Here is a 16,925-nt window from a genome sequence, read left to right on the forward strand (position 1 = left end):
CTGTAAATTGGCAAAAAGTTGTAGAGTGTTGCCACCTATACATGACTTTTGTTTTTGTTTTTTTCTTAGCCCTTTTGTAACTACATTTACTGCCTTTGTTTTTCTGCTACCTTTTATGTTTTTGTTTTCCCAATCATTGACAATCCCACTTTGCTGTAATTCTTGCACAGGATAAAGCAACTTTGTGTCTTATCTCAAAGTAGTAAAAAACAAACAAACAAATATGCCTGAGTATATAAACACATACCTAGAGAGCACAGCAGCAAGATATTAGACTGATACCTTAAGCAACATTTACAAAATATAATGTAACAATAAACCTTCATATTTTTTTTTTTTTTTTTTAATTAACAAACATTGCATACTTACCACCACTGTGCAGTTTGTTTTGCACCCCAAACCTCATTTTCTGAGGTCCCCCGGTGGTGCTTGTGGCTCCTCCTTGCATCGATTAACTCCCTTGGGGGGGGGGGGGGGAGTTACCTTACAGGGTTTTTTAAAACAGAACAAAACTTCTCAAAGATGGACAACCCAGGGCCCTGCATTTACTATATCTGGTCTCACACAGTATACAGAACATGGTAATGCAATTATTTTACTAAATATATACTGAAAAATACCTTTTCTCAATGGAAGTTAGAGCATCGGTAAAGCTTGTAGAAGGAGTTTTCTGACTGTCCTCTGAGACTGCAGGACCCCCCCGACCCTCTTTCTGGACAGTACTGATTGGCGCCATGCTGATCTCATGCACTCTCCCAAGAAAAAAAAAAAACCTGTCTAGCAATACACATAAAACTGAGTATGTGCAGCCTGACTCCATAGACTCTGTGCTATCAGGAAATTATTAGGAGACAGTGGAAGAAGTGGAGGATCGAAGAAGACAGGATCAAACAGCCTTTTTTACACAATGCAGAGGATTAACCCCTTAGGTTCCACGGTGAGTATAACAAGCATGCTTTACTGCATATACAGACTGATTTTACTGTTGTAGGTTTAGTAACCCTACGTTTTTTTGTGACAGGTCACAAATATGGACAAATGAAACTGATCAAACTGTGAAAATATGCTTAAAATAGATGTAAACCCAGTGACTGAAATCTTTTACAAGCTTTAACATAATGTAATTTTAACTGTCACTTTCAGTATTTTTAAATCTGCAGCTTTCATTGTAATAATATCTGGCAAACCTGCCATAAAAATTTATGTTCAGGATTTTCCCCCAATGGAGTGACAACACTTTGTCCCTGTCTACTAGATGTTCTCCTCCATTGTCACACAGGCATCTGACACTACAAGTAGTTATTTTACAATACATTACATAGGCATCGTTCACTGTTCTCACCATCCCTGGAATGCATGTTGACAGTAGCTGAAAGCAAGTATTTTATTAGAAAAATGGCAGTTGTTTAAGATTCACAGTACATTGGAAAGCTAATGTCATTCAGTTGGGGTTTACATCCACAATAAGCGGAGATTACTGTCATTAAATACCATATGTCTATGTGTCCATTAGATTTAGAGACACAGCTCATTGTACATGTAAATCTTAACTTTAAATTTTTAAATTGGCTCTTCCTCCTCATTAGGAGAGGCTATCTGTTATATTGAATGAAGAAGGAGACTCATGGGCGGGGCTAAGCTTGACTTTTGCAAGAATCGTCAAGACTTTTATCTACTTTGGATGTCAAGTGAATAAAGTTTAGGCATGGTATCTGAAGGCACAAGGGGATCCAATCAGTAGTCAAGGGATCTGATCTGTGAAGATGATTGCAAAGTACACATGTTTGAAGAATGTTTTATTCAAGATATAGAATTACATCCATTGATGGAACATAAATGATATCTCTAGGTGTGGTTGAGATCATTAATGCCAAGATCTAGAGTATGGTGACACCACTAGGAGTAACCATAAAACAAGACAATACTAGGAGAGGGACCAGGATCCATAAAGTTGTAAGAGAACTCCTCTTTAAATGTTTTATCTCCTCAGAAATAACGATTCTGGACATTTTGCTCAAACAGTTGTCTTCCAAAATCTCAAATAACCTGCAATCTAACATTTTTGTGACGCATTCTGGATTCATTGAATGTTTTTTGTTCTACCTTTTGATTTCTTCACTATTGCTTTAAGCAACGCGTTTCTGCTTTTTTCTTTTTGGGGGGTCACTCATTTCCAACAGAGATGAAATTTACTATGTGGTTTAATTTTAAGCTTTTGTGGGCACAAAATCTTTTTGAATGCCCTCCTAAAGCTATAATGGCAGAGAGGATACAAAACAGGGTTGACAGCTGAATTAACCCACAAGAGCCAAAAGGAGGCCTCATACCAATATTCTGGCACGCAGTGGCCTCTACAGGCTGCCCGAATGATCATCAGCAAGGTGTAGGGTGCCCAACATATTCCAAATACACAGACAATGACGGCTAAAGACTTTGCTACTTTTTTGTCTCTTGACAATCTGAAACGCTGGGCAATTCCTTGGGAGACCATCCTCATGCGCTTCTCCAATGATGGGGTGGATCCCGACTCTGTAAAGCTTCTTCTAGTACTTCTTGTTTTACCTAAAACAGATAGCGTACTCCCGTTTAAAGAAGACCTTTTAACTCCTTTAACCCTTTCCAGTATTTCAGCCTCTGCTGACTTGTAGGCCTCACCATCAGATCGTCCTTTTTTAATTGCTTTATGGGTCACTTTCCAACATCTCAAAGAACTAGACCTGGGCGGTTCTGGTGTTGGCTTTATATTTTCAGTGGCTGTCTGGCTGTATGGCTCTTGCAAGAGATCCAGTCTGGCCTTTGTCCTCTTCCGGATGTTCAGGTAGATTGACACATTAAAGAAGGTCACACTTATGAAAGGAGTGAAGAATTCTATTGTGGAAGCTGTGATTAGAAAGTACCAGTTAAAAAAGAATTCAGCAAAGCACTCTCCATCTGGGATGATGGATTTACCAGCAATGTATTCCCAGGTTAGAATGGCAGGTCCATATAGAAGGAAGGCCAGTATCCAAACCATTGACATCTTCAGCACTGCATGTCTACTGTTAGTTTGCTGAGCCCTGTAGCTCACCTAAGAGGAAACAAAATGTTATTATGAATCCTCTAACACTATAAAGAAAGTATGTCGTAAGTAAGAATGAGCATACAGAGAAATAGAAAGTAAACAATTGGTGTCACTGCAGGAAGCCATGTTAATAGTAAACCATTAAACCTACAGATATATCCACAGTAATTTTTTTTAATAAAAACTTCTTTAAAAGGAGCCACTCTTAACTGAACCCTTTTACACAGGATTTGTTGAAGTTTTGTAAAAGTTTTACAGTATACGGGGGGGGGGGGGGGGCAGGGGGTGATCTGTATGAGAGCGTAAAAGCAAATAGAGAAGGTAGAGGAAGGAAAAAAATTGGAGGGAGAAGAAGAGATCCCGCAGGGTCCAAGCTGAGGCCCAGGGTAAAAGGGTGTCAGGGGCCGAATCAGGTTGAAGGCAAAGTGCCATCTAGCCTCAGGCCAACATTTTAGGATATCTATAGGTCCCAGAACCTCAAGAACTTGGTATAGGTATTGTTCAGGATTAAGATGAACTTCTCATGAACCATAGTCACCATGACTATTGCTTGACTTCCTTAAATGGGATAAATGGCCGGCACCATGCTTTAGCTGACATCTGAGGAGTGGCAAGAAATTACAAAGCCCACCAGTTTCCTCTGACTCCTGGAAAGTGTTGGGATGGGTCTGTGTAGTAGGATCTCCCACAGGTTGCGTTCTAAGCAGATGTTCAAATAGGTTCTAGTCATTGTGTAACCTACATTCAAAAGCGAATCACCAGGTGTAAAGCATGGTGCCTTGTTCTTGACAGCCCTGGAAGCACATCAGAGAAATGGTGGGCACAAACCTAGACAAGCGATCTGGAGTCATATACCAGCGTAAAAGCAATTTAAACTCATTTTCTTGGGCTAAGATAGTCAAGGAACATGTAGAGGTGAAAAGCCAAATATTGTTCCATGCTGCTTGATCTAAGGATGTGCCCAGGTCTTCTGAACCCTATTCTTAAATGTTAATGAGGATAGATAAAAAATTGCCTACCTTTCCTGAAAATAATGCTGCTCCAGGCTCCATTCATTACAGATCCTATGTGTTGTTGTGTAGACAGTGTGGTCATGTGATGTCTGCTGAAGGAAGGAATTAGCCAATCTGAATTCTGTTCGCCTTCAGCTGAAATCACATGACCACGTACCTACGCCTTATTGCCAGGTAGCATTTTTTTCCAGCAAAGGTAAATATTTTAGCCTTTTACCTTTTATTTAGCCATTTCTGCTAACTTTATGTAGAGGTCCACAACTCCAACCAACAACATTAATTGAGCTCAAGGCACGCAGGGTCAAAATAGTCTCAGATATTTAGGAGAATAAACTCCTCCAATCTGCAGAGAATCCTCCATCACTTCTCATCTGGTAGGAACATTAAAATATGATCATAACATAAGTGTTTGGATCTGGCAGAGGTTTCTTATCCATTGTACCAACTGATGCTTTTCACCAACCGATCCCTGAGGAAACATCGATCGGACAGGTCTTAAAAAAAATTGTCCGATTGCTATTGATTCCCCAAAGATAAGTCAGTGCTGGAGTGGCTTCCTGCTTCCTTTTCCCTGCTCCATAGCTTAAACACGTTGAGCAGAACGTACATGTTTATGTATCCTTTAAAAAGGGTCTATCTCAATAGCTGGATTGTGCATGTGCACCACCATCTGTCTTGGAACTATCAGCTGAGGGATGTAACCACCTATGGTATCTCAGCCAGTATGATGCAGATACAAAGTAAGAAAGGGTGTCCGATGCGGAACTTCATTTTACCTGCTCTACTTTTGCAAGAAAAGTAGGTAAAAGTTTGACCTGGAAATATTGTTGATTTTACCACTTTTTAATTAGCTCAAAGCTTTTCTTTCACAATAGACACACAGAGAGAATAAGAACATAACAATGGATGTACAAAAGCGGACCTGGCATTAAAATTCACACTTTAGATAATAGTCGACGTGGCAGCATCCCAAAATAGCACTAAACTCTTGATTATTTGTTATCATAAATAAAAAGCAGTATTTGCAAATGCCACCCACATCTTGGCAGCCTAGATCACATGGTCAATGGCTAACAGGAGTACTGTGAGTGTTTCAAGTCATTAGAGGCTGTAGTATTTGTTGTTTTTAGTCAGGCAAACATAGTATGGTACACTTGCAGTGAGATAACGGGATCAGCAAAGCACAGCTAAGCAGGAAGCAAAGCCTGCATGTAATGCGAAAATTTGGCAGCCCCCATGTACACATATTATCAGAAGCTATACATATCCAAGGTTTTTCAGACAACACACATTGACCAAAATATTTACACTAAGATAAAGAAAAAGTAGCCATTAAAAATTCAAATCAATGCATTAATATTCACCTTCAGTCAAAAGCTGACCCCTGCACTAAATTCTTACTGCCCCAACATGTCCTCGGTCTTTCAGGTTGAATGAAAGCCAACATCATTCAAATCACTTCCTTTGAGCCTAGGCAGTCATGTTCATCCCTAGCTTGTTACTGGACCATACAGGAAAATGATGAGCTTATCTCTCCGTCACTCTGCTTTCTCCTCCTGTCAGCACATGAACTGTTTGGTTTCTATGTGCTGCTTCTCCCTCCCCCAGTTTAAGCTCTAAAATACAGGGACTGCAAAAAAAAAAAAAAAAAAAAAAGCCAATGCCAGGTCCAATTCTGGTACTTACTTTGCTTCCATGTAAAAAATCTACATTTAATGTTGAAATAATGAATACAGAATAGAGCTGCACGATTAATCGTTAAGAATTCTACTTCGCTCCCGATCTTAAAACAGCATTTTCTGATTCTATGTAACAAGTGCAGAGTTCTCTGCTCACTTTTGACAGCTGACAAAAAAAAAATACAGGGAGCCTGCCAAGTTTATCTCAACATCCCCGATAACTATAAACAAATTACATTTCTTCATCAATTTAGGCCAAAATGTATTTCGTTACATGTCTTTGGTAAAAAAAGTAACATTTTGTTCTTAGATCAAATGAATGAACTTCGGTCTATAAATGGAGTCAGTTTAACCACTTCAGCCCGGAAGATTTTTCCCCTTAATGACCGGGCCATTTTTTGCGATACTGCACTGCATCGCTTTAACTGACAATTGCCCGGCCTTGCAATGCTGTACCCAAACAATTTTTTCCCACAAATAAAGCTTTCTTTTGGTGGTATTTGACCACCTTTTTTTTTTTAAAACAAAAAAAGACTGACCATTTTGAAAAATAAACAATATTTTTTCCTTTTTGCTATAATAAATCCCCCCCAAAAATTTAAACAAACCAATGTATTCATTAGTTTAGGCTAATATGTATTCTTCTACATATTTTTGGTAAAAAAAAAAAATCGCAATAAGCGTATACTGATTGGTTTGCGCAAAAGTTATAGCGTCCACCAAATAGGGGATAGATTTATGGCATTTTTATTATTGATTTTTTACTAGTAATGGTGGTGATTAGCGGGACTTCGACATTGCGGTAGACAGATTGGGCACTTTTGACACTTTGTTTGGGACTAGTGACATTTATACAGCCATAAAAATGCACTGTTTATTGTATAAATGGCACTGGCAGGGAAGGGGTTATCACTTAGTGGTCGTGCGACACTATACCCAAACAAAATTGATGTCCTTTTTTTCCCACAAATAGAGATTTCTTTTGGTGGCATTTGATCACCTCTGTTTTTATTTTTTGCGCTATAATCAAAAGAAGAGTGACAATTTTGAAAAAAAACATAATATTTTTACTTTTTGCTATAATAAATATCCCCAATTTAAATTTTTATATATATATATATATATATATATATATATATATATATATATATATATATTTTTTTTTTTTTTTTTTCCTCAGTTTAGGCCGATATGTATTCTTCTACATATTTTTGGTAAAAATAAGTGTATAAGCGTATATTGATTGGTTTGCGCAAATGTTACAGCATCAACAAAATAGGGGAAAGATTGGTATTTTTATTATGATTTTTTTTTTTACTAGTAATGCCAGTGATCTGCATAATAAAATTGGAACTACGATATTGTGACGGACAAATCTGACACTTTTGACATATTTTTGAGACCATTGACAATTATACAGCGATCAGTGCTATAAAATTGTTTACTGTATAAATGTCACTGGCAGAGGTAACACTAGGGGGAGATCAAGGGGTTAACTGTATTCCCTAGGTGTGTTCTAACAGTAAGTGGGATGGGACTGACTAGGGGAGGAGAGAGATGGGTGTTCATAGTTAGTATGAACACACGATCTGTCTCCTCTCCCTTTTTTTTTTTTTTTTACCAAAGACATGTAACAGAATACATTTTGGCCTAACTTGATGAAGACATTTTTTTATTGGATGTATTTTATAATAGAAAGTAGAAAATAACTTCTTTTTTTTTTTCTTCAAAATTTTGTTGTTTTCTCATTTATATAATAAACAAGCAAAAAAAAACACACACTTAACCGCTTGATCGCCCCCTAGTGTTAACCCCTTCCCTACCAGTGTCATTTTTATATTGATCAGTGCATTTTTATAGCACTGATCAATTGTAATAATGTCACTGGTCCCCAAAAAGTGTCATTTGGGGTCAGATTTGTCCACTGCAATGTTGCAGTCCCACTAAATATCGCAGATCGCCACCATAACCAGTAAAAACAATAAAAATATATAAAAGTTCCTAAATCAATCCAGTAGTTTGTAGATGTGATAACTTTTGCGCAAAACAATCTATATATGCCTTTTGCTATTTTATTTACCAAAAAGATGTAGAAGAATATATATCGGCCTAAACTGATGAATAAATACGTTTTTTTATATTACCTTTTTTTGAGGTATGTATTATAGCAGAAAGTAAAAAAAAAAAATAACAAAATTGCCGCTCTTTTTTTTGTTTATAGCGCAAAAAATAAAAAACGCAGAGGTGATCAATTAGCACCAAAAGAAAGCTCTATTTGTGGGGAAAAAAGGGCATACATTTTTTTTGGGTACAGCGGCACGCCACCGTACAATTGTCAGTTAAAGCGTCATCGTGCCATATCGCAAAAAATGCTCTGATCATTAAGGGGGTAAAACCTTCTGGGGCTGAAGTGGTTAAGGCGGTAAAATCTTCTGGGGGTCAAGGGGATAAAAGGTGAAAATTAATTTTTAAAAAATAAAGAATTTCACAATGACAATGTGTAAACAAAAATAAAAACAGGCAATAAAGAGCAAACACATTAATTAACAAGCAAGCAATACATTCAGTACAGTTCGATATACTTTGTAAAACATCTTGACTTGTTTTGTTTTTGGATACTTTGATACACCTGTTTGGGTATCTTATTGTAATTGATTGATTAGCAGTCAATGTTACTCCATACGCCAAAGATTATTAGCAAATGTCGATGTTTAATAACGTTTGCCCATTGTGTAATTGGTTGCTGTCTCCAAGCTCATCTGTATTTGGCAGAAGACGAGCAGTTGAAGGGGCTGGTAACATGTCTGCTGGGGTAATTATTGCAGTCAGCTGGCCGTGCTGGGATGCTCATTTGATGTGTAGAAATCCAATAAAGATTCCCAAGACAGCGAGGATTACCCGCATGATTGCTGCGCTTCCTGACTTTGACTGACCACCCTCCTCCCTTGAGAATGGATAACCTGTTACAAGTGTCTTCATGTAATTCCACACAGAGAAGCAGACCTCTGTGCCTAGAACACAATTGTCTGTCTTTTCCTAAGCGTTCTGACTATGCTGCAAGCAGGATTTCCCCACGATGTTACAGTCATGTTCTATGGTTGTCATCATCAGTTACAGCTTCATTACAACTACCACGACATGCCACATAACAAAGCAAATTGGCTTTTGCTTATTGCAAAGTCCTCGTGGAAGAGAACAGTTCTTGGCTTATGATCCAGACTTTGTGGTCAGGTAGGGAACCTGAGTTTCCTCCATCGCAGTTTCACTATTTGCCATGCCCAGCCTGCTGATTGGACAGTGAGGGAGTATCACCACACCTACCAACCCATCAATTTTTCTACTCCTGTCCATGAGCCCCAGTTTAAACTTAATAGTAATCTGAAATGCAAAAATCCTTTGGTGCAGGGTATTAAAAGTAAGCAAATATAAAAACAGTTTCAAGTATTAGTAGTACCAGCTGTACTGGTTCTAAGAGAGAAGGGCTGCTCTTTAAAGACTCAAGTCATCTCCAACTTTAGACCCAAAAGCAAACAAACACTTACAACTTTGAAAACCTATACTTTCTTTAATCTGAACCCTAAGGCTGGGTTTACACCTATGCATTTTTAGTGCTTTTTGCATTTTGCAGATTTGCCCTACAGTCCATTTAACATGGTTTCCTATGGAACACGTTCCGTAGTGCAAATCTGCAAAAAGCACTAAAAATGCATAGGTGTGAATCCAGCCTAAGGCTTGTTTCACACAGGATTAATCTTGTATAAGCCCTTGTACACACGGTCGGAGAATCCGTCGGAATGTGTCCTATCGGACTGTGTTGTCGGATAATCCGACTGTGTGTGGTATGCATCGGACTGATTCCGTCGGAATATCCGTCGGACCCAATTTTCCAACTTGTTGGAAATATTTTCTGACAAACTGGTCCGATCGGACATACTCTGATCATGTGTAGAGAATTCCGATCGGGCAAAGTGCCACGCATGCTCAGATCAAATTCCTACACCAAAGCTATTGGCTACTAGCTTGAACGTAGTCCCGTCGTAACGAAATAACGTCATCACGTTCTGAATGATCGGATTTTCTGACAACTTGGTCCGACCGTGTGTATGCAACAGTTTCAGACACAATCCGTCGGACAAAATCCGACGGATTTGGTTGGCAGAATGTCCGACCGTGTGTACGGGGGCTCAGAGCAGTGTGAACAGCAAGCTTTGTTGAAGCTTTTGTATCATTCATCTTCAGTTTGTAAATGCTGAACACAGATCCTAATAGAAGTGCTGAATGCCACTTTAAGCAATCTTCTAGCAGGTTGTCAGCAAGCTTCAAAAAGTTCTAAAGCCTGCTAGCGGCTTTTTTATTTGTTTTTTTATTTCTGTTTATTAATTTTGCTTAGAAAAACTACAAAGTACAAAGACATCCAGCCTCAGTGACAAAAAAGTACACTTACTAACCTTCCTCCCCCCATTCCAGGCAACCTAACCTGTGAGGAACTTCACCCTACAGGATGCTAGCATCCCCAAGGGCGAGATGAACATTTGACACAATATTTCCCAAAATACGTGACAACCCCAAAAATCATATACAAATGAACCTAATAACGTCAAGGGTCCTTTGGCTAGTCTGGAGAAAAATCTGGGGATCTCAAGCAGGTCGTAAGAGCGCTCACCATGGCTATACTGGTACATGAAAACATTCAGTAGCGGACTAAGCATTGAAAGTATTAAATAGAGCAATAGGACTCTGCCTGTAGGCAGTGGTGAAGGAACTGTCCAGCCAGGACTGCCAGACTTTATTCAAAAAATTTAGGACACCCTCTGCTCCTGTAAGTAGTTTTATAAAATGGGATCATTTTGTTCACCAGCCATTTACAATAGGCTAAGGAGGGCGTCGCTGGCTTTTTCCAGTACATAAACAGTGACCTTTCAGGCATTGAGTAATAAGAGACTGAGCAGGGTATACTGAGCCCTAGTAGGTGCCAGGCCCTCGATCAGACCCAAAAGACAAACCTACACAGTCATGGGCAAAGGCAGTGAGGTAACCCCAGAAAAGCAACATAAAATTTCTGCCCAAAAGTCCTGGACCACCGGACAGTTCCAAAACACGTGTCCGAAGGATAGCAGGGGAATGCGAACAGTGCCTGCTAGGAGTTTGTTTAAAGTGGCAATCAACACTCCCATTCGGGTCTGTGTTAAACATTTACAAACTGGAGCTGAATGGTACATTAAAAGCTTCAACAAATCTTCCTGAAAGCTCGGCAACTGCTTTGTCAAAGCTCACTGTTCACACTGCTTTTACAGTGCCTTGAAAAAGTATTCACACCACTTGAAATTTTCCACATTTTGTCATGTTACAACCAAAAACGTTAATGTATTTTTGTCAGGATTTTATGTGATAGACCATCACAAAGTGGCACATAATTGTGAAATGGAAGGAAAAAAAGTCAAATCTAGTGGGACCAATTGCAGAAGCCACCTAAATAGTAAATAGAGTCCACCTGTGTGTAATTTAATCTCTGTATACATACAGCTATTCTGCGAAGCCCTCGGGGGTTTGTTAGAGAACCTTAGCGAACAAACCGCATAATGAAGGCCAAGGAACACACCAGACGGGTCAGGGATAAAGTTGTGGAAAAGTTTAAAGCAGGGTTAGGTTATAAATAAAATATCTCAAACTTTGAACATCTCACGGAGCACTGTTCGATCTATCATTCAAAAATAGAATAGTATGGCACAACTGCAAACCTACCAAGACATGGCCGTCCACCCGTCCACTTTTTTTATTTTCTGATTACTAATTAGGTGACTTCTGCAGTTGGTTCCACTAGATTTTAGTTAGGGGTATCAGAGTAAAGGAGGCTGAATGCAAATGCATGCCACACTTTTCAGATATTTATTTGTAAAATGTTTTTAAAACCATTTATAATTTTCCTTCCACTTCACAATTATGTGCCACTTTGTGTTGGTCTATCACATAAAATCCCAATAAAATACATTTATGTTTTTAGTTGCAACATGAAAAAATGTGGAAAATTTCAAGGGGTATGAAGCCCATGTAATACATGCCTAAGGACCTATTCACACCCAGTGGGTGGTGTTGCTCAACGCAGACCCAATGCGATGACAAGCCAAATTCCACTGTTTTTAGTAGGCCAAATTGACACCAACATGCTGTGCTGGTGTGCATTTGGAGAAAATAAAACATGCTACATTCATATACAACATTGAAAATCCAATATTTTGTCTCCTGCTGAAAAAAAATATATAAATTTAAATGCACAACAACAACGCCTGTTAACACACATCATAACACGACAACTCAAGGGCATTTAGCACAAGTGAAGTGAATCCAGCTTGAAGTGGAACTTCACCCTAGAATTACTCTGTGGACACTAAACAGCTGTATAACACATGTACCTCTGTGCTCTGATGCTGGCAAAGACATCGATAGCATGAAGGGGGTTGAACAACACCATGAGGTGCAATTATATATAATTTGCATAACTGTTGGTCCATTGCAACTGCTGTAATTTCCTTCTACACAAAAGGAGCAAAATTAAATGCTTTCAGGCTATACAGGTGAAGCTCATAAAATTAGAATATCATCAAAAAAATTACTTTATTTCAGTAATTCAATTATAAAAATGAAACTCATATATTTTATATAGATACGTTACACACAGAGTAATACATTTCAAGCATTTATTTTAATTTTCATGATTATGGCTCACAGCTAATGAAAGCCCAAAATTCAGTATCTCAGAAAATTAGAATATTACATAAGACCAATGAGAAAAAAGGATTTTTAATACAGAAATGTTGGCTTACTGAAAGGTATGTCCATGTACAGTATAGTATGGACTCAATACTTGATCGGGGTTCATATTGCATGAAGTACTGTATCAATGCAGCGTGGCATGGAGGCGATCAGCCTGTGGCACTGCTGAGTTGTTATGGACGCCCAGGTTTCTTTGATACACACCAGCCTTCAACTGGTCTGCATTGTTGGGTCTGGTGTCTCTCATCTTCCTTTTGACAATACCCCACAGATTCTCTATGGGGTTTAGGTCAGACGAGTTTGCTGGCCAATCAAGCACAGTGTTACCATGATCATTAAAACAGGTATCGGTACTTTTGGCAGTGTGGGCAAGTCCTGCTGGAAAATGATATCAGCATCTCCATAAAGCTGGTCAGCAGAGGGAAGCATGAAGTGCTCTAGATATTCCTGCTAGAGGGCTGCACTGACTTTGGACTTGATAAAACACAATGGACCAATGCCAGCAGAATGACATGGCTCCCAAATCATCACGGACTGTGGAAAAGTTTGTATTTTGTTTGGAAATCAAGGTCTCAGAGTCTGGCGGAAGAGTGGGGAGGCACAGAATCCAAGTTACATGAGGTCCAGTGTGGAGTTTCCACAGTCAGTGATGATTTGGGGAGCCATGTCATCTGCTGGTGTTGGTCCACTGTGTTTTATCCAAGGTCAGTGCAGCCCTCTACCAGGGAATTCTAGAGCACTTCATGCTTCCCTCTGCTGACCAGCTTCATGAAGATGCGGTTTTCATTTTCCTGACAGACTTGGCACCTGCCCACACTGCCAAAAGTATCAATACCTGGTTTACTGGTATCACTGTGCTTGATTAGCCAGCAAACTCACCTGACCTAAACCCCACGGAGAATCTGTGGGGTATTGTGAAGAGGAAGATGTGATACACCAAACCCAACAATTCAGATGAGCTAAAGGCCTCTAGCAACCTGGGTTTCCATAACACCTCAGCAGTGCCCCAGGCTGATCGCCTCCATGCCATGCCACATTGATGCAGTACTTCATGCAAAACGACCCCCGACCAAGTGTTGAGTGCATACTAAACTGTACATGGACATACTTTTCAGTAAGCCAACCTTTCTGTTTTAAAAAAATGTTTGTTTTTTTCTTGGTCCCATGTAATATTCTAATTTTCAGAGATACTGAAATTTGGGTTTTCACCAGCTGTAAACCATAATCATCAAAATTGAAAGAAAGAAATGCTTGAAATATATGACTCTGTGTGTAACACATCTTTATAAAATATATGAGTTTCACTTTTTTGAATTTAATTTATGAGATGTACCTGTATTCTGTGCAGATCAAATGTGTCAATGGAAAAAAATACTAAAAGTGTTACTAAACTTACAACAGTAAAATCTGTCTGTATATGCAGCATAGCATGCTTGTTATACTCACTGTGAAACTTAAGGGGTTAATACTCTGCATTGTGTAAAAAGGCTGTTTGATCCTGTATGCACAGATCCTTCCCCTCCTGAACTGTCTATCTGGGGAAAGCCAGCTAACACAGGCAGAGTAACTGACCTGCACATGCTCTGTTGTGTCTTTTAGCCTGGAGAGAATAATTACTTGTTCTCAGAGCTAGCCAGGTCACATGATATTGGCATCACACATGTGGGCGGGTATTCAGGCTGAAGTGCAAATTTCCTCCTACCTGAACTCGCAGCACTGGAGATACTGTGCAGTTTATCACTGACCGTGGTATACAGATCAGCCAAAAAAGGTATATAGTGGTAGTAATTTAATGTAAGAAGAAGACTTATAACCTGTGGGCATTGTGGTGGGGGCAGATGGACTATTTTCATAACAACAAATAACTGGGTTTAGTAACGCTTTAATTGTGGCCACTGGATGGCGCTGAGGAATATATTTCTATAAGTATTCAATGCCATCTAGTGGCCATTATGCAGTATTTTCCCCAGTCACACATTCAATCTGCAGTGAATATATAGCCTGAGAACATTTGTTTTTCCCAATGCGCACAGAACAAATTTACAAGTAGCATAGCTGGGGAACAGTAATTTTTATTATAAATACACCCTCGTGAGTTGTATGGTAAATGCATAGCTCCCAATTGTCCCTGATTTCGAGGAACTGTCCCAGATTTGGAACAAAAATATATCTAGAGATATATATATATAGATAGATATAATTTTTATCTATCAAAAAGTGTTTCCTATTGCTAAGCCATTTATTCAATTTATAAATTGCTGCATTTGTAAATTTCAAAAGCCAGTATAAATGAATAGTAGTGGTAAAAAAAAGCACTTGTGGGTATAACTAATATTTTTTTGGTATAATTCTCCTTTAAGGGGATGTGGCAAGGGGGTGTCCTATGCCTACATTCTTTTGATAATTAGGCGTCCCTCATTCCCATCTCAGAGAGTTGGGAAGTCAAACATGGTGCTATGCATTTATTACAGTTAACATGTTATATGGCTGTTTAATGTTCATAGAGTAATTCTATGGTGAACTTCCACTTTGAAGATTTACCGTATATACTCGAGTATAAGCCGAGATTTTCAGCCTCTTTTTTGAGGCTGAAAGTGCCCCCCTCGGCTTATACTCGAGTCATCGCTGTCTGCCTGCTCGATCAGCGTGTCGAGCAGACAGACAGCGGCCATTCTATTCTAATTCAAAAGCCGCGCCTCCGGCTCCGCCTTCGCCTGTGATAGGCGGAACACTGAATTTCCCAGCAGCCTGTGTTCCGCCTATCACGGACATCCGCTCATCCTCGTACTACGGACGAGGATGAAAGGATGGCCGTGATAGGCGGAACACAGACTGCTGGGAAATTGTGTTCCGCCTATCACAGACAGGGAGGCGCGGCATTTGAACAGGAAAATGGGCGCCGACGAAGAGCGGTGATCCTGGGACGGGACCGGACGGAGGCTCGGCTCGGCTCGGCTCGGGACGGGACGGGACCGGACGGAGTCTCGGGACGGGACGGGACCGGACCGGACGGAGGCTCGGCTCGGGACGGGACGGGACCGGACGGAGGCTCGGGACCGGACGGAGGCTCGGGACCGGACGGAGGCTGGGGACACAGGTAGGCTGGACACACAAGGCCTCACACACACACACACACACACACACACACACACACACACACACACACACACACACACACACACACACACACACACATGGATGGACACACACACAGGGATGGATGGATGGATGGATGGACGGACACACACACAGGGATGGATGGATGGATGGACACACACACACACAGGGATGGATGGATGGATGGACACACACACAGGGATGGACAGGCATATCTCACCCTCGGCTTATACACGAGTCAATAGGTTTCCCAGTTTTTTGGGGGTAAATTGGGGGCCTCGGCTTATACTCGGGTCGGCCTATACTCGAGTATATACGGTATGTAAGTAGCAGTATAGGAGTATATTAGGATGATTGGGAGGGGGTACTTAGGTGGGCTCAGCAGAAGGAGAAACCCTAATGTGTGATGACTGATGATCATAAGTGACACAAATAGCAGGCAAGGGAGAAGAGCATTGTCATTTCGGCTGCGTAGTTGTCAATCCAATTGTGCGCTATCCTTAAACTAAAGCTGCGTGCTTATGAATTGCGCAAGCTTTGAGTTGCAATTTATTTTCCCAAATTATATGACAAGATCAAGATATATACAGGACATTAGCATTTTATATTTTATTGGTTGGCTAGACAATCTGTAGCTGAGAATTACTGCACAATTTTTATAATTCCCCTGGGCTAATGAACCAGCTTGTAGCAATACAATACACTGGGGATAAGGGAGTAAATCTGAGACCAGAATCCCTAAATTAATCGAACACACTGCATTAGCCATACGTGCCACATTGTATATTCCAGTCCTAGCTGTATCATTTGCATTAAAATGCTTATATTTGCATCATCAGGAACTGGCAGCATCTAGCAGCCATGTTTAACTGCTTCGGGGCATATACTCACCGCTCTGGTTACTGAGATGAACCTGTCATAGCTGATCAGGACGATGTTAAAAACTGAGGAGGTGCACAGTAAGTAGTCCAGTACAAGCCACAGTTTGCAGACGCTTCTGCCGAAGCTCCATCTGCCAGTTAGGACATAAGGGACATAGAGAGGGATGCACAGAGCCCCTACAAGTAGAAAAAGAAATACAGATTAAAATCTTACCAAACACATTGCAGTTTGCTTGTACAATATATTAAAGACCAACTCTGAGCTCCAGTAGTCCCTCTCCTAAATTCTTTACCTCCCCTTCTTCTCCAGGTGGTCCCCAGCAGTAATTTATGGTTATTTGGGGGTTGTAGCGCTACGCCCACAGGGGCTGCTGGTGAATGTGGTTAGTTTCCCGCCCTGCAT

General features: G+C 40.1%; 1 protein-coding gene across 1 annotated transcript in view; it reads right to left on the reverse strand.

Annotated features, from left to right (window-relative positions):
* Window positions 1-1,779: 1,779 nt before the first annotated feature.
* HRH3 (histamine receptor H3) overlaps window positions 1,780-16,925 on the reverse strand; it is a 35,446-nt gene continuing 20,300 nt past the window's right edge. The window contains exons 2-3 of the mRNA XM_077460281.1: window positions 16,533-16,699; window positions 1,780-3,067 (exon numbers count right to left, since the gene is read on the reverse strand). Coding sequence (XP_077316407.1) covers window positions 2,168-3,067; window positions 16,533-16,699 — 1,067 coding nt within the window. The 3' untranslated portion in view covers window positions 1,780-2,167. The remainder of the gene's footprint in view (window positions 3,068-16,532; window positions 16,700-16,925) is intronic.

Source organism: Lithobates pipiens, unplaced genomic scaffold (assembly GCF_037356315.1).
Source record: "Lithobates pipiens isolate NorthernLeopardFrog02 unplaced genomic scaffold, aLitPip1_a1.2 Scaffold_28, whole genome shotgun sequence".
Classification (NCBI taxonomy): Eukaryota; Metazoa; Chordata; class Amphibia; order Anura; family Ranidae; genus Lithobates; species Lithobates pipiens.